A 25,758-nucleotide genomic window follows, 5' to 3' on the forward strand; every position below is an offset into this window, starting at 1 on the left:
CTGCTGTGGCCACTCCCCAGCTGTGTGGCCCAGGCCTGTTTCTCCAGAGAATCTGTGTGAGGATTGCAGAACTCACCCCAAGCACAGAGAACAGAGGCTAAATGACCCAAAGCAGTCTTAAGATTTTCTCATGTCACTTTGTCCATTTACCAACTGTTAAACGTGTTACTTCAATGACTTGTTCTTTTAAATCATGTGTATATGTATATGCCTGTGTGGAATATGTACATGAGTGTAGGTGGCTCCAGGGGCCAGAGGGCTGCTGGAAGAAAACTGGAAATTGTGCTTGGTATGGTAATCAACTTCATGTGTTGACTAACATGGAACCCAGATATTTGGTCAAGGTGGGCATAATGGTACATGTCTTCAAACCCAGCAAACCGCTCCCCTCCCCACACCTCAGGGAGGTGGAGGCAGAAGGATCTTCATGAGTTTTACACTAGCTTTGTCTACACAGTAAGTTCCAGGATAATCAGGGCCACATAGAGTATCTGTCTCAAAAGAAACTAACAGCCAACAAGAACCCCTAAAGCATTTGGTCAAACATTAAAAATTTTTCTGTTAGGCTGTTTGTTTGTTTTCAGTTTATTTACTTTACATCTCTAGGGTTCCCCCCCTTCCCCTTTCCCCCTGTATCAACCCTCCCCAGCACATCAAGACTGAGCATATCCTCATCCCCTGAGACCAGGCAAGGCAGTGCTACCAGGGGGAAGTGATGAAAAAGCAGACAAGAGTCCATGATAGAAACAGGGACCCCACCTCCACTTGCCAGGTACCCCATATGAAGACCAAGCTGCCCATTGGCCGCATGTGTAGGGAGCAGAGGCTGTTTTTTAATTCAAATGCTGTTGAAATCAATAGGTGGGTGGGCTTCACACACAGTCTGTTACAGGGCTGAGATAGAGGGGCAGGGGTGGTGGTGGTGGACATGTGGCCAGCATGCTACCTTTGACTCCACCCCACACCATGCCCTGAAGACCGAGGAGGACCTGTACCTTCACTGTGAACCAACTGCTTGCAATTAATCCTAACTGCTCTGCTGCTCTGGAGAATCTTGGCTAGTAAGTATCACACAGTGCTGCAGTTCTGTGTGGGGACAAGTATGATCTTTTCTTAAACTCACCCAGCAAAACACAAATATGCAATAAGACTCAGTAATATGAAATCAGCTGACAGTAACCAGCTGCATGAAACACCAGTGTCTGCTTCTGAGGGACTTTTACACTTTTTGTACTAAAAGCCACTTTTATTTACATGGGAATTCAGGAGAATCACTTTACCAAATGTGGCTAGACCAAGTCCTTCCAGTCTGGTCAACCTAAGGCATGGCTGCCACTTCCCTGGGCGCTGTGTAGGTAAAGCCTCCAGAGGGCCCTCACTCAGTGCCTTCTTCAGGTCTACAGAGTCAAGGCATACCTGGGTAGATGGTATCAGAACCTAGATCCCCTTCCTCCTCAAGGACCAGGATGAGGATGGGCAGCAGCTAGAAGTGGGAAAGCTCCCAGCTGAGGTATCCTGGTAGCTGCTATGACAGAAGTCCTGTGGGGAACAGGCAGGGCTGGCTAGCCTTTGGGGAAGAACTACTTCCTGCCTCTGGGCTGAGCTTTCTTCGAAGCAGGAGGAAGCAGGGTCAGCAGGGGACACAGGGTCTGTTCTGCTGATTGCCTGTAAGGCTATGAAGTTCCCAGGAGTGCCCACTTGTGCCGAATGAAACAAAGTGTCCTCAATTGTGTCAGGAGGATGCACTGGCTCAAGGCATTTGGCTTTGGAATTGATGCGACTTGACTGTGCACGCGCGTGCGCCAGGCTGTTCAAGGCAGAGAAGCCACACAGAGAAACAAAGCAATGGCCCATCTCTCACTCAGCACCCTTCAGGAAGTGCTGCTGCCACCCTGGGGGCTTGGGAGGACATGCATGGGAGACCTTCCAGGGAGGCCAGCTCGGCAGGGACATGACAGTCTCTGGTTGCACAACAGGAAGTTGTGAGACAACAGGGTGTGTTCAGGGAACTGAAGAGGTGGTCCACTTGGTGAACAGGCTGAGCCTAGCCTGGGGTTGCCCAGTGTCCTCATCTCACCGACCTGGACTGGGGCACAGGCCTGTCCCAACTGTCCAATCATGGCATACCAGCATGTCCTGAATGAGTGAAGGAACAAATTAGATTCCAGAGAGCCTCAGGCAAGAGGAAACACTCCTAATTCTAACCCCCCATGCTGAGACATCCAGTCACTCAGGGAAATTAATAGGACAATTCTGGCTGATCCTAGCTTCTACTAACTCTACCCCAGACCGATGATATCCAAGCCCAAAAGCAGTCTGGACATCTGCAATTACAGACCAGGCTCCTCAGGCCATCTCTGTCAACTGATTCACAAGACCCCTGCCCAAGATGGGTGTCACCAGCTTTACCATATTGACCTCTGGCTTTTCCTAGTCTTGGATCATCTGCATGGCAATAGGGTCACCCTCAAACACCCAGGGCAGAAGGCAGTACTGAGCAGAAGGGCACAGGTAGAGTCAGGACCTCTTGTGAGGACAGCAGCTTTCTTCAGAGGTACTCTAGGGCCATCCCACTACCCTGCCTTTGCTGGGCTTCTCTGTGAGGACAGCTGCCAGTCTCACCTGGTTGCCTGGGACCAGAGCTTCATCACACATAATCCAGAATCTCTGTCTCCATCTCATTTTCACTTCCATCTGAGGGCTTGAAATCCTCCTCTTCCTCCTCCTCCTCCTCTTCCTCCTCTCCAGACTCAAACATTAGCTGCTCTTTGCCACGATCAGCCTTACCTGTGTTGGAGAAGAGAGCTGCGCAAGAAGGACAAAAATAGGCTGTGTCCCAATGCAAGATTCCTTGGTAGTCCTAGAGCCCACTTACTATGACAGGCAGTTGGCTCAAGCAATGAAAAAGCTACTATGGAAAGTATGAGGGTGGGGACCCTTAAGTGTGGGCTGAAACCTAAGAAGGTATATTTGAATCCAATTTCTGTTGAGAGGGTACACACCAGTACTCCCAGAAAACCACCATAGCCTTGACTGGACTCCTAAGAGGTTGAACCCACGTCTCAAACATAGCCAGAAAGCTTGCTCTGCTCAGATGCCCACTACCCAGCTCAAAGGAGTCTTTTGTAAAAGCTTTTCACTGCTCTTTGGGTCCCTATGTAGACCAACCCCTGCAAGCGCCTCACTTCCTACTACCTCAGGGGCTAGTCTTGGCTTTGTTTTGAGCAAGGACCTGAGGAATACAGTCAGGGCCATGGGACATACAGCTCCAGGGGAGGATATGGGCAGAGCCACTACTGCTGTACTGGGAGGCAGCATCCCTTCCCGCTTGTCTACTCAGTCAGTGTCACACAGCGAGTCCTAGCTCACATGCCTCCCTCCCACCACGGCCAGCATGAGGCTCTCTAGAGCTTCTGTCAGGAGCAGGTGTGAGGCCACCCCGCACACGTGGCTCTCACCAGGCCTCTCAGAGCGGATGGTCTGCAGAATCATTCGTGACATGGTATCCCTCAGGTGATCTGTGGTCTTGGGGAGGCACCACCCATCTCTCTCTGTGCACAAACTCTCTGTCCCATCATTGCGGTGAACAATTTTCTGCAACCTGTGGGCAGAGAAGGCTGTGTGGACACAGTCTGGGGGCAGAGTGCTATGGTGGGGAGCTTATGAAGAACCCCAGGGTATGACTCCATGTGTGGCGGCTCATGGGATAGAGTTCCAGCACAGCTCTGTGGGCAGAGGGTTTGTGAGAACAGGATGCCAGTGGGGGTTTCTTACATGCTCTGTGTGAGAAACAGTGCCCAGAATACGCAGAGGTGGTGTGTAATAAAGAGCTTGCAGGGACAAATGGTCCCAGCTGGGTTCCTTAACTTTTGCTGTCTCTGAAGAGCTATCCTGACCATCCTCCACCCCCCCCCCAAAAAAAAACCCCGAAACTGTACAAAGCTGGGTGTATACCCAGACACACTTTTCTGTTAACAGTCAGGCTTTCCCTAGGTTCCACTGCTGCCTTGTTCCCTTCTGTACTACTGCTCCACTCTTAGTGTCTTCTAAATGTGGTTGAGAACAAATGGGCTGAAGGTGTCCAGGATCAGGAGCCATGTCAATCAAGGAGACTCTCAGGCAAAGACTCCAGCTCCCTGCTAATAAGCAAGCAGGGCTGCTCTCTACAGGGCACAGTGCAGTCTGTGCTTGCTGCCACCGGCCTTACAGCCCACACACAGCAGGACCCAGTGCAGCACCCAAATCCCAGTGGCCAAGTCTCCCTTAAGAGCTCGGCTGCGGGAAGAGCTGCAGAGAACACCGGTCCTGAGCGAGTTCTAGCCTAGAGTTCCACAGGCCATCAGTGGCACAGGACCCCTCATACATACTCCTCCACATTCAAATCACACAGCTGGTAGAACATCTGTCGATAGGGTGGCAGAGCCCCTTCCCGGAAGATGTAGACAGAATCCTGCAAAAAAGAGGGAAGAGAAGGGGATGGTTACACAGTACCCCAGGTCTAACAATTCTGGGGACACCATGCTGTGGCTTTCATGGAAGTCTAAGGAGTTGGCTTATCCCCAGGCCCAGGGTGGCCAGCAGATGTGGAGAGAAGCTTTCACTCCCCAGGAGGTGCTGGGTGGAGGCAATCAGGCCCTTCTCAGACCCCTGGGAATCCTGACAATTTACAGCATGGGGCCACCACCAGCCTGCACTGTGCCTTCCAAAAGGAGTGGGTCTATTCTTCCCCAGCTGTTTCTAATCAGGCACTCTGTGCATCCCTGCATGCTCCCTTGTCCACTTTTGGGGGAGGAGGGCAGTGTTCAGTGAGTATCATTTCCTTTTTTTTTTCTACTTGGAATATAGCCCTAGAGTCAAAAGCAAGGCCCCAAGACATTGGTGGTCAAGGCATGATGGCACTAGGGGATAGCTGTTTCCTTTAAGTCACCTGTCTCTGCTGAACTTAAATTTTCTGCCACAGGTTCTTGAGTGGGGACTCTGGGATAGAAAACACACTAGCTTGGTCTCTCCCAGGACTGTGGAGAGATCATGACAAGTGGGAGTATGCTAACCACTGCTGGGTGATGCTGATGAAAATGTGAGACCTCCATCTGGGTGCATCTCATCACCCATGTCAACCCACAGCTGAGTCCCAGATGTTCTGGTCTGGCCTGTGCTCATGTCTATGTCTGACTCCCATCATTTCAGCAGCAGTTCCAGGCCTCAGGGGAACCAGGCTGACCAGGACAGCCACACACATCTGCTGTCACATTTCCCTCTCCAGGACTTGCCACCACCCCTCTGCCCGGATGGTCCTAGTTCTCCATGGCCTTTGGCAGATGGTACCCCAAATTCCCACTTGGTTTCTAGAGGGGTCTAAAGTGCTAGTAATGCAAAGGCACTGGGCAGGCAGAGTGTCTCTGGTCTTGGCCTGGAGTGATGGCTCAGTGGTTAAGAGCTCTGCTCTTCCAGAGGTCCTGAGTTCAAGTCCCAGCAACCACATGGTGGCTCACAACCATCTATACCTTCTACTGCCCTCTTCTGGCATGCAGGTGTACCTGCAGATAGAGCACTCTATGAATAAATAATTGATTAATTAATTAATTAATTAATAACAAGAAGTGTCTTAGGTGAGAAATGTGTAGATTATAAGAATGTAAAGCTTTTGTCCCATTTTATTTCTCCATCTACTGGATGCATTTACAAAAGGCACATAACAGGACTTTGAGGAAAGAAACAGAAAGTAACAAAAGCCATTAAGAGAGCTCAAAAAATGGGGTTTATGCCAGTTACACACAAGGATCCTGTGTATCTCGAAGACCCTAAAGTTTGTAGTATCAGGAATACCAGGAATAAATTTTGTAAAGTTGGAACCTTAGGGCACTCACCTTGAGCTTGTACTTATTGTAGGTCAATTTCCGTGGGCCGTCCGTTCCTGATGGGCCCAGGCCCTGCTTCAGGTCATGCATAGTGACAAGCTGGTTAGCTGCATGGGAGCAAGGCAGTGCTTTGGTACACATGGAGTGGAATCACCCTGCCTGACCTTTGGCACCTGTCTGTAAGGAATGGCCAACAGACCTCCCACCTTGTTGCTCAAATGCCCACCTCCCTTGCACGCCCTGATGCGGATGATCCAGCCACTTACACGTCTTCTTGACGGTGATGGGGAGGCTGTAGTTGTATGTGCTGCGCTTTGCTTTGACAGGCATGTCCCTGGAGCCATAACCTACATGTAAAGGCACATGTCAGGAGAGAAGTAGGTGGCAAACCCAAGTGGGTGACAGCAGGGGCGACACAGTCCTTGCTTATTAATCAGAGGACCACAGAAGAGCTGGCACTTCCATTTCTAAGCTCCTTCATGCTGTTCCATAGACTCTCAAGGGTGGGGTGCTGAGGGCACAGAGATGTTTCTAGTCTCTCCATAACAAGAGTTTCTCTCTTTCTCTCCCTCCCTGCCTGGTTCTCTGACTTGTGAATGTTGGAATTAAAGGTGTGTGCTACCATGCCCTGCTGGGAATAGGCTCTTAAAAAAATGTATGTGTATATATATATCTAGAATTAAAAATTATATGTGTCAGTACGTAAGTGCACATCCCTATAGAGACCAGAGGCATTGTATTCTCTAAGTGTAGTTACAGATGGTTGTGAGTTGTATGACATGAGTGATGGGAATTAAATAAGGGTTTTCTGCAAGCATATGTGCTCCTGCTGAGCCATCCCTATTCAGCCCCAGCATAAAAGACAGTGCTAGAAATAGTAGCTGCAGAGATGGGGGTAGGAGTGGTACAGAGGTTCCTAATGGATTCTCATTAGGATCCCAGCATCTCCACAGCACGCTGGGCATGCTGCATGCATGCCTTTCTACCCAAGCTCTGGGTGTGCTTATATGTGCATGCGACTTAGACATTATTGCTGGGGCTTGCAGGCTTCCAGCTGAGAAAATGTGAGCCCCAGGTTCATGAAAAGATTCTGCCTCAAAGAATTCGGTAAAAAGTGACACAGGATACTGACCCTTGTGACTGGCTTCCAAATATGTACACAGGAGTGTTCACCTGCACGCACACATGCAGATACATCTCAAACACACAGATACATACACATAAATCTTTTCTTTTTCTTTTTTTTTAAGGAAGAGTGCTAGGATTGGGGGACAAAGATAGAAAATAAATTTATTTTTACCGTATTTCATGCCACATCGGATTCGAAAGTCAAGGACTTGATAAATCTTGGCATCTGGGTTTTTTCGAGGGTCATAGCCAAATCGAATCCACAAGCTTCTCCATGGGCCTGTTATCTGGAGACCCAAACCGTACTGAGTGTAAGGTAGTGCCAAGGGTCCTCTAGTACCCTGGGGTGGGACCAAGCCCTACAGTAAGGCAACAGGACCCCCTGAACTCTGAGAACATAGCTTTAGGCCCCCAAGACCCTTTGACAAGGTTCTCTGAGGATAAAGTGAGATCAGGAGTTTCTACCAAGGCACAATGTGACAACTGTCTTAGTGCACTGATTTCTGTCCTTGAATAGCACTACAGCTGGACTTAGAAGTCATGCTCAGGGAGAAAAGGTGGCTTTCCGGGCTGGAGTCCAACAGTGGCCCTGCCCATCAACAACCTTAGAGGTCATGTTTTATGTTGGCTCCCCTTGGCAGGTAGGAAGGACCCCCTTTCTTCAGAACTTTTAGGAACCTCTGTACCACTCCCACCCCCATCTCTATCCTCTCCTAGGAGGAATCAAGGGTGGACTTCTTCCACTAAGTCCCACTCAATATGGGGAGTTGAGGTGAGAGGTGCTGTCACTAAGGGGCCTTGGCTAGCTAGCGCTAGCCTCAGGTAGTGCTGACACTCATTGGCTGCAGAACCAAGACATGGCATGTCAACTCTCTGATTCCAGCTTTTCCTCAGAGATAAAAAGGGACTCTTACTGTCACCTGCAGGAAGAATAAAGGCAGGGATACACAGCCTCATGCAGTGCCAGGCCCTTAGGAATTTCTCACTATAAGTTCACTATGCAAAGAATGCTTACCTATGAATTAGGTAATGCTCCTTCATTTAAAGTCATCTCATATCCAGAAACATTATTAGAAGGGTCTGGTGGACCTGGGGGCTTTGAAATCTTTTAGCTGTCTCACTGTGTGTGTGCACATGTGTGGGTATGCATGTCTGTGTATGTGTGTGTGTGTGTGTGTGTGTGCATGCATGTATCAAATACCAGAGGCTGTGGTATTGTCTCCATCACTCTTCACCTACTCAGTGTTTGGGTTAAGGGCACATGCTACCATGTGGCTGCTGGAGACCCTAAACCCTATGCAGCAAGTCCTTTACCCACTGAGCCATCTCCCCAGCTCTGTAACCAGTTGTCTCAGAGTGCCAGGTGACAGGGATGCTAGGAGGTATGTCTGCCTTCTGTTGGGGCCATGACTCTAAAATGTCACATCAGGAATCAAGGACCACACTGGTGGGAACCAAGGTGAGCATGAGACCAGCTGCCACTTACCATGTAATAAGCCATATAGGGAAGCAAGATCTTAAGCTTGTCAGGGTGGACACTGACGTTTGACTTGACAGCATTTCGTGACCAGATGGGACGGATGTCAAAGAGCTGGGGAAAATCATGGACAGAGTCTGAGATGAACACTACAGCTGCTGGTCCTCTCACATCAGCTGTCCCTGTGTGTCTGGTCCCCAGTGGCGGAGCACAAAGACTCAATAAGCCTCTGGAACTCGCCATACCTACTAGTAACTTGTAACCCCTCCCTTCCTAGCTCTAATCCCTCAAGAGACATGCATTATACATCTTAGACATTCAAGTGCAACTGTGCAGAATTGCGGTCCCGTCCTTACATGGTTCACAGTGCAATGGAGCAAGAGGACCGAGCAAGCACATGCTAAAATCCCTCAGAGTCCTCATCATCCCTAACCTGGAAACCAGGTGCTGGGGATGGGACTTCAAGAAGGTGGAGGGATGGCCTGGTCCTGCAGAGGGCTGTACAAGGCCACTGTGGCCAGAGGATGGAGGGCTAGGGCAGAAAAGCCCCGTGAGCCAGGACAAAGACGAGCCACAGAGGAAGCCTCAGGTGACTACTGAGATTCAATAAGGGCTGCAGTCTCTGAAGGAGCTGTCCTTGAACAGGGTGAGACTTCAGTGTCAAAATGAAAGTCTCACTGAAAACCTGCTGTTTAAGCCTGTGGATGAGCAGAGACCTAGGCACTACCACACAGCACCAAAGCCTGAGGGAGTGCAGTGGCCTGTGACATGTCTCCAGCTCCACCAGGGTGAAGGCGCTACAGCCTGGTACATAGCCAGAGCCCACAGTGTTGTTAAAGTAGTAGCTCTACACAAGCTACTAGACCAGTTCTACATTCAAGTCACACCCCAGGATGACCCATCTCTGGCACACCAATGGTACTTTAAAAACTTCCAGGGAACATTTTCAACTTTGGAAATGCAGGACTTCTGAGGTCCTGAGTACTCAGCCTTGACCATTCCACACAGCATGTGACCCAGCACAGTGTCTTGTTTTACTTTCTGGGATAATCTAGTTGCCAAGGCTAGCCCTGAACTCACTCTGCCAGCCAGCTGGCCTATTACTTGCACTACCCCTACTCCTGGGGTTATAGGCCATGCCACCAAGCCCAGCTTCTGACACAGCTTTTAGATGTAACAGCTGGAGATAAAAATTCCCCTGTGCTAATCAGCCAGTGCTATGAAAACCTGAGCCACCCACAGTGAGCAGCACAGGTGGCCTAGCAGGCTGGATGGGGCGTGAGACGCACCTTCCTCAGTTCTTCCTCCACCTTCTGATCTATGGGGTTGGTGCAAGCCTTCTTCCACGTCTGTACTGCAGCCTCCAAAGGCTGTTCAGGTACCTCAGTGTCCTCAAAGTTGACAAAGATGGCATTGTGAGGGCGCCGGGCTCTACTCAGTCCAATCAGGTTCTCACCTGAGATGGAGGGATTGTGATAGCCTTCCCTGTGGACAGATAGAAGCTTAGATTACCATCCTGGGCACAGGCCTGGCCAGGTAGGCAGGTAATCCGGTAGGCCTGTCTCACCTGTAGACCATACACATGTGCCTTTCTCTGGATTCAGTAGAGAGAGGACCCCAGCACGTGCCCTGAGGCTGCCATCAAGGGTGGGAAGGGGCTGTAACTGCCTGCAGTGGCTCAGGGAAACTCTGGGGCCAGTGGCCTTGAAGGAGGGCAGGGCCCCGGAGTACCAGGGGCTGGAGTATGGGAAAGGACACCATCAAAAGGCTGGTGGCCTCCCAACTGTAATTTTATCAGCCTCACACAACATCATGCAGCCAGTGAAAAGCACACAATCCAAATGCCCATCGGCCACCTATGTGAACAGTGACATGGACTCTGACTATGTACACAACTCACTTCACTCTCAAAATGATCCTTCAAGTAAGGAGTTTCTGAGGAAATAAGTGAGGCCACCAAGATTAGGAAATGTGCCCAAAGAGCATCTGCTACAGCACCTAGGTTGTAGCCCTAAAGAAGCCTGCCTGCAGCCATCCCTGAGCCAACTGTCCTTCCACCTAGCAGACAGTGATTTGGCTCAGAAGCACCTGGACGACACAGGTGAATGAAAAGAATGCAGACAGATGGTACCACCGAAGCCCAGAGATTAAGCTACAGTTCTATCTGTCCACACTCATAGTGTCCAACACGAGAGGGGCCCATGTGAACTCCACCTGTGTGGAGATGTGCTCTGGAGCAAACAGACCACTTTGTATGTGTGCATGGGAAGAGGTGAGGAGTGTCCTCATACACTGAGATATAAATCTCTATACCTTTTTCAGTTTGCTATGAACCTTAAACATTGTTTTAAAGCACACAAACTCTGTATGTATCAGACATGCCCAGGTGGGTGGCTGCAGAAGCAGTGATTACCTAATTGTTTAAAGGGCAGTCATGAGAAAGAGCAGAGGCAGTGACGGTAGAACCGCCATGTGTATATCCTCAGCTTCAGCAGCTACTGCCACACATAGGCCCCTGCTTCCTCCATTCCAGGCCTACCCCCTCAGCACTTCAAAGTGCATTTTACTCTATGTCTAGGATGTCACAATCCCATTTGTAGTCATTGTTTTTCTTCCATTTGTTACCAAAACTTTTTAATATGCTTATTTTTATTTATGTGTATGTGTTTATATTTATGCAACATGTGTGTGAGTTTTATGGAGGTTAGAAGTTGTGAGCCACCTGATGTGGGTTCTGTGACCCAAACTCTGGTTCTCTGGAAGAGCAACAATGCCCCTAACCACTGAACCACCTCTCTAGCCCCTTTATCCTTTTTTAGAAAACAACCTGCTGCTATGAACCCAGGCTGGTCTAGAATTCCTAGACTCAAGCTATCCTCCTAACCTTATCCAGTTTGCACTTTCCCCTACTTTTCTACATGAGTACATATCAACTGTAAACAAACAAGCAAAAAATTAACAGGTGGTTTTTACACTGACAAACAGAATATGATACATGGGGTCAAGTCAGTTTTTTCCAAATGTGCCTTTCATGAAACCATCCCAGGTAGGAACTATCTTGCTTTAAAGCACTATCCTGCTTTAAAGACCTCCCAGAGCCCCTAGCACCCTCAAGAAGGAAAGTAGGTAACTGGCCTTCATTTCAGAGAGGAGACTGAAGGGAGGGTGCCGTGGCTGCCTCTGCTGCTCATCCACAGCCTCTGACTAGCTCTACTGACCACAGTGATTCTAGGTCTGTGGAGAACTGCTGGTAGGAGCAGCCAGGGCTCACCACCCTGCAGCCTCCCCTCTTCAATCCCAGCATATAGGACACTCAACACCTAGGTAGACAGCCAGGGACCCCTCTCCCAGGAAGGCCAGCCATGCCCCAAAATCAACAGTGCCTGGGAAGAAAGGCAGGTTATTTCCATGTGCTGGGAATCCGCCCAATCACACAAGGAAGAAAAAGGGTCACACTTATGGGCCCAAAGACAGCTGGCCCCAACCCATGACCTACGCCAGAGGCTGGGACCAGCTGCCAGCCAGAGTGTAGCACAGGTATTTCACTTTCTTCTGTGTGTTGTTCTTTCTACTACAGGTGTAACTTTCTTTGTGAGAAGATAAAAACACATCAGAAGTATGTAACTTTGAAAAAGCAATGAGGCAGCCGGGCAGAGTGATGCACAGCTTTAATCCCAATACTTTGGAGGCAGTGGCAGGCAGAACTCTGTGAGTTCAATACTAGCTTGGTCTACATAGTGAGTTCCAGGACAGCTAGAGCTACATACTGAGACCCTGTCTCAAAAAAACAAAACAAAACAAAAAGCAACGAGGGATGGTGGCTTGGTGGATAAAGGTGCTTACTGTCAAGTCTGATGATCCAAGTGACCTGAGTTCAAACCCGAGGACACACATAGTGGAAGGAGAGAAGTGATTCCTACAAGCTGTCCTTCAATACCTGCACTATGGGACAAGCATGTCCAGACGTGGACGCACATGCATGCATGCACATGCACACATGCGCAGACTAAATAAAGATAAATGTAACAGAAAAAGTTTAAGAAAAGAGCAATCATACCCAATACAGGCTTAACACTCTCATGCTGGACACACTGCACATGCAGTGAGCTGTCCTCCATTAGTAAGGGGTTCTGGCAGGGAGGCAATGGTACTTATTCTTTTTTGGCTGAATCTTTTCATACTTGTTTTTTTCTTAACAAGTACAACTTACTCTCATAAACCCAAGAAACAAAAACAAAACAACAACAAAAAAACACGGCAGAGGAGTGGACAGGAAAACAACAGACTAAATAGCCCTGAAAACATCAACACTGAGCACCATGTAAGCCCTTGTAAGGTACCTGAGCCTTTTTCCATTTTGTTTGTTTTGGTTTTTTGAGACAGCGTTTCTCTGTGTAGCCCTGGTTGTCCTGGAACTTAATCTGTAGAACAGGTTGGCCTCAAACTCAGAGATTCTTTTGCCTCTGCCTCCCAAGTGCTGGGATTAAAGGTGTGTGCCAGCACTGCCTGGCTACTTTTTTTTTTTTTTTCTAAGTCAGCTTAGAGTGGTCTTAAAACTTGCAACCCTCAACTTTGTGAGCACTGGGATTATCAGTGTGTGAACCTACAAAGGTTTACTTGCTCCTGGCTTAAGTGAGTGTCCTGCCTCAGCTTTCTCGGTAATTGGAGTACAGGTATACACCACTCTAGTTCACAGTAGGGTTTTTGTTTTGCTTTATTTTGTTTTGTTTACTTTTTGAGACAGGGTTTCTCTGTGTAACAGCCCTGGCTGTCCTGGAACTGACAGAGATCTGCCTGCCTCTGCCTCTCAAGTGCTGGGATCAAAGGCATGCGCCACCACCACCCATCATAGTATTTTTTTTTTGTAATTTTAAAAGATTTATTTACTCATTTTTACATATATGAACACTCCTATCTGCATGTACACCTGCATGGCAAGAGAAGACATCAGATCATGTTATAGATGGTTGTGAGCTACCATGTGGTTGCCAGGAATTGAACTCAAGACCTCTGGAAGAGCAGACAGTGCTCTTAACCACTGAATCATCTCTCCAGCCCATCATAGTAAGTTTTTTTTTGTTTGTTTTTGTTTTTTTTTAATATCTATTTATTTATTACTTATACAGTATTCTGTCTGCATGTTCACCTGCACGCCAGAAGAGGCACCAGATCTCGCTATCGATGGCTGTGAGCCACTGTGTGGGTGCTGGGAACTGAACTCAGGACCTCTGGAAGAGCAGCTAGTGCTCTTAACCTCTGAGCCATCTCTCCAGCCCATTTTTGTTTTTTTTAAATTTAGTACTTATACAGTATTCTCCCTGCACTCCAGCAGAGGGCACCAGATCTCATTATAGATGGCTATAAATCACCATGTGGTGGCTGGGAATTGAACTCAGGGCCTCTGGAAGAGCAGACAGTGCTCGTAACCTCTGAGCCATCTCTCCAGCCCCATCACAGCAGTTTTTAAAGCATAGAACAATAACACTTTTTGGGTTGAGACCCAAGCCTGCTGCTGCAGCCTAGAGACCTTAACCCTAGCCCTTGGCTTTGGAGGTAGCAGAATCTCACACTTCTTCTACACTGGGCTTCAGATTTGTTCTAGAATGTTTTCTCTGAAGCCTCTCTTGGCCTGCTCTTCTATCACTCGTTTCTCCTACTTGCTCCTTAATGGCCTTCCTGAGCCCCTCAGCCCACCCACACAATATCTTGAATGCACCCAACAACATTTGCTCACATTCTGTCCTGCTTCCCAGCCTCCAACCCAGAGCAAAGCCTTCCTGCCATGTAGACTGCCAACACCAAGCTCTAATCCTGGGTCACCCCAGGATTCTGTGAGGACTTGGCAAGAGTTTCTGTTCTTCCCCCTCTCAAAATGGCCACCCTGGGCACAGCTTCTGGACCATCCCAGGCTTCTGCTCTCCCTCGTACTGCTTTTGTTTCTGTGCTGCAGTATCTGTTCCAGCACCTGCTGTCTTCACAGGGCACAGAACCCACTGTGTGCCACGTCAGCATTCAATCTTCTGCAGGTTGCACATAGCCAGCCAGAGTCTCCTTAAGGCAACCAGAGCCCAACCGCAGGCCGACCTTCAACCTCTGGCTTATCTGTGTGCTGATCTGCTTCCCAAGGCTTCCTCCACTGAGCGCCAGCTATTGGCAGCACTTGGCTCAGGCCAGGCCCCGGGGTATAGCAGAGAACAGAGGCAGCCAGACCACTGCTTCTGGGAAGCATACAACACAATAAGAAAGGCTGTTTTTGTGTACATAATTTTAAAAGGTGCTAGGCATGGTGTCTAAAGTCTATGACCCCAGCACTTGGGAGGCTTACTTAGAGTTGCTGTGAGTCTGAAGCCAGACTGGGCTACAGAGACAGATTGTTTCTCTAGACATCACAAGCATAAAAATAAAAGACAGTGTGAGACTGAAGAGCAAGTACAGCCGAGGGATTGGGCAAGGCTAGGCTCAAAGCTTGCCATGTGGTCTGGAGGCCCCAAGTCTCATCTACCTTCTTTGTAAAATGGGGATGACAGGGAACTGGCAAATTGTTGAGACCAAATGCAGATTCAGCACTTCCCCACAGCTGGTGACTGTTAGTAATCTCATATTGGGACTGCTCAAATTAATTTCTTCCACATGCGTCAGTCCTGACTCTTATACAAAGGGCCTCTTCTTCCCCTGTGTCAATCTGCGGCTGCCTCCAGAGAACATTGACATCCAACAATGCCGAGGACCTGCCTTTCTAACAGCCACAGGCTGCCCTCTCTGTCCAGACTGTGTAAAAGGACTCATCTGACTTGAGCTGCATGCATCCTTATTCAGGACTTTCAGAGCCCTCAGTGCAAGAGATAGCCACCACTGATTCTGGGACCCCCAGCATCCATCCTCAGAATACAGAACACAGTCACATACTCAGTGAGGAAGACTCAGGGACAGTCATAGTCAGCTTGAGGGACACTGGCAGACAGGGGAGGGGCAAGTGGGACAAACGAGCTGAGGTTCTTTAGGGAGATGGTGGAGGCTGGGATACAGAGCTAACTATGAACTCTGCTGGGACAGGAACCAGGAGGCCGTGAGGGGGGCAGAGGTGACAAAAAGGCCTGGGTTGGAGTGGGATGCTTGCACATGGCATTTCACAGGTAATGTCATTATTGGTAACTGCAAAGTCCAAAGAGAGGCTGGTCAATAATGACCAGGGGATTAAAAGCAAAGAGACCATGTCTTATGAGGAGCCCTCACATCCCTGTATGTTGGGAATGATGCAGTCTATGATTACCAGGCCACTGCTAAGGACACTCGCCTTCTGAATGTAATCCTGATGCCTTGGCCCCAGGCCTTCTGCTGCACTGGGGCTAGGGTAAGGGGTCGGGGGCTGCCTACCGGTGCTGTGTCTCAGGTCGATAGAAATAGTCCACAGGAGTGTCGAGGCGGGAGAAGATGGGCGGGGGGATGTAGAGTGGCAGCTCCTGGTGGAAGAACTCTTCCTTCTCAGGCTTGCGCATGAGCACTCTGTCATACATGGACACATGCTTGCCACCCGCTTCTGTGTGCACTGCCAAATACTGAAAATCAGACATTCCTGGAAAGACAAAACAGATGGAGACTCTCACTCAGGCTCTGGCACCCAAATCCTCTCAAGAAGGCGCTGAGTGAACTGTGTAGCACCCTTTGATGGGTTTGTAAATCAGTGCAGTAAGAATGGTGTGGGGGAGATGAGGAGAGCCACGGAACAGCAGGGTAAAGTCCAGGGAGCTAATTCATAAAACAGTGTACTGTACTGCTTACAGTACAGTATTTCCACCATGCTACAGGGGCTGCTGGTTTAGGGCCACACTATACAGTAGGGTACTGGCTCAGTTAGAGAAATACAACTGCGACACATCAGGAAGCACTCTCCCTCTGGAAAGACAGTCCCCATGGTGCATGCTCATCTGCATCAGTGCCCAGCTGAAGGCATCCCAGGTCTAGGTCTCATTCTCCTTTCCTTTTGTTTTGCGTTTGAGACATGATCTTCCTGTAGCCCAAGCTGACCTCAAACTCTTCTCCCTCTCCCTTTTTCTCTTTGGATTTCCCTTGTCTCTTCTCATTTAGTCTCCTCCTTAGGGCAGCAGCCATGTCTAAGGTGTACTGATCACTTGCCAAGCACCTCCCACAAGCTCTTTAGCACACATCATCTCTGTGAATCTTCTCCAGGGTCTGATGTGCAGCCCCCAGTGCACAGACAAGAAGACTGAGGCCAAGAGAAGCTAAAGCACCTCACTAAAGAAACTGGTAAGTGGAGGCTGGAGAGATGGCTCAGTGGTTAGGAGCACTGACTACTCTTCCAGAGGACCCAGGTTCAATTCCCAGCACCCACATGGCAGCTCACAACTGTCTGTAATTCCAAGATCTGACACCCTCACACAGATATACATGTAGGCAAAACACCAATGCACATAAAATATAAATAATTATATAAAAAAAGAAACCGGTAAGTGGGACAGCAAAAAGTAATTATATAGACGTATGTAGTCACATGCATGTTTGAAATGTTACAATGAAACTTTATATGCTAACAGTTAGGGCTCAGCAGGCACAGCGTCAGAGTGAATACTCTTTAGCCCTGGCTCTCCAGTTACTGCCTTTCTGCTTCCTCCCGGATTCTGAATGAGGAGCCTACACTAGGCATCCTGTTCAAAGAATCGTAAGGTACCATGGAACACAAGTCAGTTGGGGGATGAAACAGCAGCAATCATGACTTACTGTGCCACAGTGCTGCAATCTCAGCGATTGGGAGGTTGATGCAAAGGCTTGATGAACTTAAGTGTTTAAGGACAGCGTAGGAGAAGGTTTCAAAACACTAATCTCAGACTAGAGATCTGACCACTAGTTTGATCTGGCCCCAAACAATGACTTACCTTCCCTTCCACCCCAAGACAGGGTTTCTCTGTGTAGCCTTGGCTGTCCTGGACTTGATCTGTAAACCAGACCGGCCTCACTCAGAGATCTGCCTGCCTCTACCTCCCCAAGTGCTGGAATTACAGGTATGCACCAATGCACCTGGCTACAATAACTTATCTTAAAACTGGAAAGTTTCTCACTGAACTCTAGATTCCTAGCTTCTATTTTTTAAATATTTATTTTATTTATTATGTATACAGTGTTCTGCCTGCAGGCCAGAAGAGAAGAGGGCACCAGATCTCATTATAGATGGTTGTGGGCCACCATGTGGTTGCTGGGGATTGAACTCAGGACCTCTGGAAGAGCAACTGGTACCCTTAACCTCTGAGCCATCTCTCTAGCCCTCCTAGCTTCTCTTATGAGTATAAAAGGTTGAGTTGAGAGATGGTTCAGGGGTTAAGAGCACTTCCTGATTTTCCAAGGACTCAAGTTTAGTTCCCACATCAGATGACTCACAACTGCTTATAATTCCAGCTCCAGGGGACTGGACACTCTTTCCAGATATTTACAGGTACATGTGGCCTATACACACATAAAAACAGAAAATAACTCATTAAAAGAGAGGAAATCAGATGTGGTGGTGCATGCCTTTAATCCCAGCAGTCAGAAGGCAGAAGTAGGCAGAGCTCTGTAAGTTCCAGGGCAGCCTGGCCTACATAGAGAGCTCCAGGACAGCCAAGTCTATGCAGAGAAACCCTGTGTGCTGGATAGTTTATATGGGACTGTGAGTAAAACAAACTCTTTTCTCCCTAAGTTGCTTTGGTAATGGTGTTAAATCACTGTGATGGTAACCCTAACTAGGACATGCTATCTTGGGGGGGTGGGAAGGTGAGGAGGAGGAAGGAGAAAGGAAGGAAGTGAGAGAGAATGAAAACAAAAGGTTGCAAGGCAGTGAACCCACAATCCATAAGGGACTGCTGACTGAAGACGCTGCTTCCACAGTGGGAAATGGCTCTGTCAGGCATGGGCACACCCTACCCTACTTTACACGTGGCTCTACAGCAAGCCCTGAAATCACCCCACTAGAGATGCTATAGTTACCCTGGAATTTGTAAATTGTAGAGATGGTGCCAAGGATTTCTAAGTCGAATGTGACCTGGGGGTGGGCCTCATCTCCCAAGACACTTCTTCGCCGCCTTGTTCTTTTCCTGATCCGGAGCAGCAGGCTGCTGGTACTGAACCGGTTAGCACACACAGGGTGGCAGTATGGGTCCTTGGGCCGGAAGTAAAGCTCAAGCCTCTTGGTAGGGTCTGTGTAGATCTGCAGCAATGCCAAGAGAGACAGGGGGAAACAGTAAGCAGCTAAGCATACAACAGAGCACTGTTCCTCTTCCCACAGAGCCCAGCTGACAGTGACACAGGAAGGGCCAGAAGGTACATGCTCCACTTCCAGCTCTTCGTTCCCATTGCACTCATTTTAAAAAATTTACCCTTCTCTCATAGATTACATCTTGAGTGCAGTTTCCCCTCCCATCTTCCCGAGATCCACTCCTCCATTTCTCTTCAGAAAAAAGCAGGCCTCTCAGGGATGCCAACTGAACATGACATAACGAACTACAATAAGACTAAGCACAAACCCTAATATCAAGGCTGGGCAAGGCAACCCAAAAGGAGGAAAAGGGTCCCAAACAGAGGCAAAACAGCCAGAAACAGATCTGCTCCCACTGTTGGGAGTCCCACAAGAACACTAAGCTACATAACTGTAACATACAGAGGACCTAGGTCAAATCCCTAGTGTTGGGGATTAGAGGTCTGACCACCACCGCCCAGCTTCATTAGGGCTTAATCACATACTTAATATTTTTTTATAAAATGAGGGAATTGTACAGATGTTAGTACAGAGCTGAACAAGTGAAGTCTCAGCTCTGAGTTTATATTCCCAGGGCCCAGGAAATAATGAACAGGTAAATAAATAAATGTATCAAAATGAAATTTCAGAAATTAACAATAGAAGGAGCCAAATATTAACTGACAAAACCTACTTATGTATGCTAAGGTTTTCAGAAAAATCTTTTTTTCTTCTTTTGTTTTTCAAGACAGGATTTCTGTGTAGCCTTGGCTGTTCTGCACTCGCTTTGTAGACCAGGCTGGCCTCGAACTCACAGGATCCGCCTGCCTCTGCCTCCCTGAGTGCTGGAATTAAAGGGTGTGCCACAGTGCCCGGCTCAGGGAAACCGTTTCTAAAGAAATAGTTCAAGATCTGGTATATAGAGCATCGCTTTGGCCACCTACCTTGTAGTATGCCCTGAAACAAATTGTTCTGTGTTCACTTGTAAAATGCAGTCGTCCTCAGTTCCTACCTTACGGATTCCAAGGACTGTGGCATATAAACAAAGCACTTTTACTTGCCTAGCAGAGAATACAACATCAGCGAACTGCACTACTTTGAATTTCAACTACAGGTGGGGCAAAAGTTCTTAACCTTTCCTCCTTTGCGTCGGTTTTCCACCTAGAGCAGCTCACTACACCCAGCGCGGCTGCAACTGAACTGTGGTCCTGGGACAAATGCTAAACATGCTACTCACATTTGGGCACCGAAAGAAAACAATGCCTCGCTCACAGCAGGTCCTACAGTCTGCCCAAACTCTCTGTTGCCAAGGAAACCGCTTTCCCACCGGGTCGTCCCGCCCATTAGGAAGTCCTGGTTCCTTTCCCGCGGTCCCCGGTTTCCCAGCTCCTTACTCGAGAGACGCCTTCCTCGCCGCCCAGAGTCTGCAGCATCTTAGCCTCGTTACGCACCACGCCTGGGTACTCCACGCACACCAGTCGCCGTTCCCGCCGCAGGTCCACAGGGATGGCGGCCTCTGGGCCCGCGTCAAGCTCCTCCGCCGCCATGCTTACCAGTACGGTCCGGTCCCGCCGCGGTCCGTTCCTCAAATGGCCCCTCCAAGCCTCACCTCAAAGGTTCCGTGAAGTAATAGTTCCGGTCCTCTTAACCTTTCCCGTCTCCCTAAATCTATGAGACTCGAAGGCCTCCACGAACCAGCGCGCCATGGCCTCTGTTTATTTTGCAATACCACACAGAAGCCTGGAGGGTTTTGTTTGTTTGATTGTTTAGAATGAAGAGGGCTGGACGGACAAGGGGACAAGATGAGGGCTTATCCAGCCCGCCCAACCAGGACAAGCCAGGACTCGGCCGGGCCCTTTCCGGATATCCCGTCCAATGGGAGCTTGAAAGCGTGCCCAAGGCGCCTACTGGCCCGCTTCCGAGCTTTGAGCTGGTTTTCGGCTGCCGAACAAAAGACAGTCCGCTGTATTCTTTTAACCTTGCTCCCGTGCGTATGTATTTAGGGCTGACCACTTGAGATTGGATATTCGGGGTCTTAACAACAGAGAAGGCAAATTCTGTCTCTCAGCAGCCACTGATTGGTGATAGCTCTTTAACTAGGGGTGGGACCTTGTGAGGTTTCTGCGTCCAGGTTGGCATACCCATGACGTTGTTTAGGAGATCATATTGTTGAGGTTTCATGGGTGCAGCTTTCCTGCTCTTGAGGACACAGTATGCAGGATTGGATTTCCTTCCTTCCTTTCTTCCTTCCTTCCTTCCTTCCTTCCTTCCTTCCTTCCTTCCTTCCTCTCTCTCTCTCTCTCTCTCTCTCTCTCTTTCTTCCCTCCCTCCCTCCCTCTCTCTCTCTTTCTTCCCTCCCTCCCTCCCTCTCTCTCTCTTTCTTTCTTTCGAGACAGAATCACTCTGTGTAGCTCTAGCTGGTCTGGAACTCATTGTGGACAGCCCTGAATACATTTAAAGGCGTGTGCCACCATGGCCCCCCGCTCAGGACCAATTTTCTGACGGCCCTTTGAGGGAATTCTGGATGAGAATGATAGGCTTGAGGCATTGTGTAAAAAGTCCTCTCCTCAGACTACACACACTCGAAGGCCTGAGCTGCAGGTAGGGTGCAGGCATACTAGGGCATCCGTTAGGCAGATACTAAAGACTTCTGTTGTGTGGAGGAACGGATCAGTAAGGAGAAAGTGAATTTAAATGAAACAGTGGGAGGAAGTCTACTCCAGGCAAGAGATGCATCCTGGAGGCAGGGGAGTGACTATGAGGATGAACTTTTGGAACTGTATATTTGAGGATATTAGGAAACTGATAGTGTATGGGCACCCCAAGTTTCTAAAGTGATTTCTCAGCCAAATAATTCATTGTTCTAGGTGGATTAGAAAGACAGAATAGGGGCTAGAGATGACGTAGTAGTTAAGAGTACTAAAATCTGAGCACAGGGGTCTTTCCTGAGACTCATACTCCAACCAAGTACCATGCATTGAGATAACCTAGAACCCCTGCACAGATGTAGCCCATGGCAGTTCAGTGTCCAAGTGGGTTCCATAGTAACGGGAACAGGGACTGCTTCTGACATGAACTGATTGGCTTGCTCTTTGATCACCTCCCCCTGAGCGGGGGAGCAGCCTTAGGCCACAGAGGAAGACAATGCAGCCACTCCTGATGAGGCCTAACAGACTAGCACCAGAAAGAAGAAAAAGAAACCCTCCCCTACCAGTGGACTTGGGGAGGGGCATGCGTGAAGAAAGGAGAGGAAGGGAGGGATTGGGAGGGAGGGAACTAGAGGGGGGATACAATAATAAAATAAATACAATAATAAAAATAAAATTAAATTAAAATTAAAAACAAAAAAAGAGTACTTGCTCCTATTGCAGAGGACCTAGGACAGCCAGATGGAGGCTCACAACTGCCTGGAACTCCAGTTCCAGGGAATCTGACACATTGCTGGCATGCATATGGTGCACATACAGGCAAAACACTCATTCATATACATAAAATTATAAAAATCTTTAACATTTTAAAAGAAGGTAGAATAAATCACTGCAAAGTCTAGACAATTCAACATATTTTTAAAAGGAAAAGCACAGACTGATCTGAAGTATTTGTGATTATTTTGTAATTGGCATATCTACTTGGTAGCCCATACTTTTTTATTAGTGTGTGTGTGTGTGTGTGTGTGTGTGCATACATCTACATGTGGGTGTCTGAAAAGACTGTAAGAGTGTATCTGATCTTCCATAGCTGGAATTACAGGTCACCCAACATGCCACCCAACATGGGTGCTAGGAACTGATCTAGGGTCCTCTGAAAGAGCAGTAAGGACTCTACTGCTGCTTCTGAGTGCAGTGAGCTATCAGCTAACAGCAGACACTTGTGAGCTGAAAAGGAACTAAACTAAAGGAGTTGTAGTTCTTGGCCTGTCCTTTCCAGTTAGGACTTACATTCTTCCGTGAGAGATATTGTGGGTTGTGAAACCAGGATACCTGGTCAGAATTTTTCATACACTAAGAAAAACTTGCAACGTGTGTTTTTCTTATCCCTTATTCTCCCAGCATCCTCTGATGGCTTAATTTTTCAGAAAGGAGTCTCTGAATAACACGCACATTTGCTGCTGCTCACAGCTTATCACATTTACATCATCACGCCTCCATGAGTTGGCTACACAGTCAGTTTCAAAGCCTTTGTTGTCATCTCACAGAGATGATGGTAAGCTATTAGGTGCACGTTGCATTTCAATATTTGGAACATATGTACAGTGGCTGCTTAGCACATTCTGTAACATGGGTTAATCATTTGCTGGTCTGGGAGGGTAGGCATGCTTTTGTTTGCTGAACATAGCACCCCTACCTCTGAATGAGAAGGAGTTGGGTTCCTGAACCTACAGAGCTCCTAAACTACATGGGGCCTCAGGAAACCTGTCATCCAACGTGGTGACACTCTAACTTTTCAGCTGTAATTGCTTCACCTTAGGATAAAGTGATCTTAGAAAGAGATCTCATGCAGGTCCGGTTCTCAGTGGCTCCCCAACCCTCTTCCCTCCACTGCCTAGCTATCAGCACCTCATCATTTAGGTTTATGTGTAGGCTTTAATTTTCCTCAATCCTCCATGACAACTGAAGCCTGAATTGGTGATTTCCTTGGTGCCCATGCCACTCAAATGCACACATCAGGAAGTCTGTAGCACAGTATTATTTAGTCAAGACTGGCTTTGCTTTACTGTATCAGCAGCTTCCTGTGAAAGGAATTGCAGCTGATTGCTTTGCTACTGTCCTCTCTGTTGGACATGAGGAAGGCACAGAGTAGACATTCAGGAAATATGTAGTGAGCCAGTGAATTAATGAGGCCACTTTCTTCACTCATTCAAACTGTCAATTCAGTCCAGTCCCTAGATGAGGACAGGGTCACAGAGCACTGAAATCAGTCTCACTGAATGTCCGTACGTGAACAGGAACCAAGGAGAGGGGAAGACCAGAACCAAGCAGAGGGCATCAGACTAAGCTTTCGAGAGACAGAAACTTGGTCCTGCCTTCGATCTGAGCCAGGGAGGGCAGCCTGGGAGCTGAGAGGAGCCAAAAGGATCAGGCAGCTGATGAGAAAAGCGGTGTCCACACAGTTAGCATTTAGCAAATGCTGTCTCCTGCATGTCTGTGGGAGGCATAGATGGTGAAGCAGAAAGCCTGTCCTCCCGAAGTTTGTCCTGAGTAGCAAGGGCAAGTGGCGAAGGAGCTGAAGGGCTGGGCTGCTGCTCAGCAGGGAAGGGCTGGGCTGCTGCTGCTCAGCAGTGAACTGTGTACTTGCGTGTTCAAGGTGCTGGGTTCCATCTCTTTCCTCCGCCCACCTATCGTACCTGGCAAAGATAGCATCAAGGAAAAATCAAGCCCATGGCTTTTTGTTTGTTTTCCTGCGTACACCGTCCTGCATATAGCCTTGCCGGGTACAGTTTTCCAACAGGCCCCAACACTCACCTCTAGGAAGTCACAAGATGTGTCTTCCAAGGCCCAGAACCTGCCCAGACATCTGGGGCACACTAGTGTGGGGACAGCTTTGGTGGCCTTAACAACCACCATCCAGTGTTCTAGGACTAAGATGCTCTGGGCCTTAGCTATCCTGATGTCTAGCCAAATCTCAGGCCCTGCCCCTGATGCACAGACGTGGAGAAGGACAGCTGTCTTATCCTCTAAGGTGACCTAAGGCAATGCAAAGGGGATGCTAGCTGCCTAGCAGAACCATATTCCACAGGACAGGACTGTCAGGGAAGCAGCATGACACTCCTCCTATCCAGGGCTTTGATGAATACTGAACAGCGTCCCTTCTTTGGGGGAACCAGGAGTGGAGAGAGTATTAACTTATCAGCTAGTGAAAAGGAGGGCTTATGGAAAGTATTTCTTCTGAGCTTCACTGGAGATGGGGTATAACTCAGTCTACAGCACACACAGTGGGTGCTTTCTTTAATCCTGCGCTGGGACTCCTTGGACTGGGTGAGAAGTGTAATGTTTACTTTGGCCATTAGATGGCGACAGAGCATCCGCATAGGCAAGCCCCCCATCTGCTGGCGGTAGGTGCTCATGACATCCTGGAAGACGGAGACGTTTGCCACAGGGAGAAACCCTGTGACTGAGTACCCAGAGTTTGACATCCTCTGGAAAGGCTTATGCTAGTCCCAGGGCCAGTACTCTGCTTCCTATCTGGTCCGACTGTGCACACTTACACACATGTTCAGGGCATTTCTCATCACTGGGTGACAAATGACAGCCAAGATCTGGGTGTGGGGTCTGTATGGACGTTTTCTCTTCCAAAAGAAACAAATTAGCCCACTGGGAATGCTCCACCCTGGTCAGCTTGTCATTCCAAAGCAAAACGAAACCAAATACAAGACTGGGTTTCAAAGTTTGTTCATAGGTACAGTTTATGTTGCCAAGTAAAATATTTTCAAACCATACCTAGCCAAGACGTATTTACAGTAAAGCTAATGAAATTTACGCACCACAGCCCCTCAATCACACATGCGCTTTCTGAAGGCCTTAGGAGGTCCTGTATCACTGTGCTCACGTGAGAGCATGCTTTTGTAAAAATGGGGGAGAAATTTTTAACTGCATTTGGTTGAGACAACTGTCCCTTTTCAGCCACCCTGTCCTCTGTCACACTTTTCTGGGAGTCAGAGAGGCAGTCAGGAGTGTGAGGGACTTGACGAAGGGGAAGTGAGCTTCCAATGCAGTAAGACTAATAGAATGCCTGGGTGTGTCTTGCAGTCGCTTCCCTGTGCAGTTAAATGGTTGCTAGTCGCTTTCTGTAGGGGTGGCTTCCAGGAATATACACCCCATCCAACTCTGTGACAATTTACTGATATGATGACATGAAAGTGAAGGACCAAAGGGAATGAAGTGCTCCGAGCCATAACCCATCCTGTGGGAAATTCTATCAGGGAGCAGATTGTGACGCTAAAAAACATAGGCTCTCAGGAGATGGCTCAGTGGCAAAGTCCCTGGGGCAGTATGAACGTGAGGACCTGAGTTTAGACCCCAGCATCCACATAAAGTTGGGCATGGTAAAGCTCATCTGTTACTTTTGCGCTGGGT

At 48.4% G+C, this 25,758-nt stretch overlaps 1 protein-coding gene across 2 annotated transcripts; it reads right to left on the bottom strand.

Annotated features, from left to right (window-relative positions):
• Positions 1–811: 811 nt before the first annotated feature.
• On the bottom strand, positions 812–20,687 carry Gtf3c5 (general transcription factor IIIC subunit 5). Of its 2 annotated transcripts, none has more exons than XM_021640663.2 (12): positions 20,080–20,687; positions 18,439–18,658; positions 15,838–16,036; positions 9,753–9,948; positions 8,473–8,577; positions 7,159–7,273; positions 6,125–6,205; positions 5,868–5,965; positions 4,368–4,450; positions 3,459–3,601; positions 2,623–2,787; positions 812–2,136 (listed from the first exon to the last, which is right to left on the bottom strand). In XM_021640663.2, exons 1-11 carry the CDS (start codon positions 20,230–20,232, stop codon positions 2,648–2,650), a joined length of 1,533 nt encoding a protein of 510 aa, XP_021496338.1. In that variant the 5' UTR covers positions 20,233–20,687; the 3' UTR covers positions 812–2,136; positions 2,623–2,647. The 2 variants fall into 2 exon arrangements, with proteins under 2 accessions (XP_021496338.1, XP_021496261.1); XM_021640586.2 differs by having other exon boundaries at positions 2,623–2,805; positions 20,080–20,677.
• Positions 20,688–25,758: the final 5,071 nt, after the last annotated feature.

Source organism: Meriones unguiculatus, chromosome 8 (genome assembly GCF_030254825.1).
Source record: "Meriones unguiculatus strain TT.TT164.6M chromosome 8, Bangor_MerUng_6.1, whole genome shotgun sequence".
Classification (NCBI taxonomy): Eukaryota; Metazoa; Chordata; class Mammalia; order Rodentia; family Muridae; genus Meriones; species Meriones unguiculatus.

Bases quoted from the DNA above. Each gene is read 5' to 3' on its own strand.
- Gtf3c5 (XM_021640586.2), bottom strand. From the start codon at position 20,232: ATGGCGGCGGAGGAGCTTGACGCGGGCCCAGAGGCCGCCATCCCTGTG. The intron at 9,949-15,837 runs GTAGGCAGCCCC...ATCTGTCCACAG, and splicing joins CGACCTGAGACACAGCACCG to GGAAGGCTATCACAATCCCT. The intron at 2,806-3,458 runs GTGAGAGCCACG...CTTCTTGCGCAG, and splicing joins CATCCGCTCTGAGAGGCCTG to CTCTCTTCTCCAACACAGGT.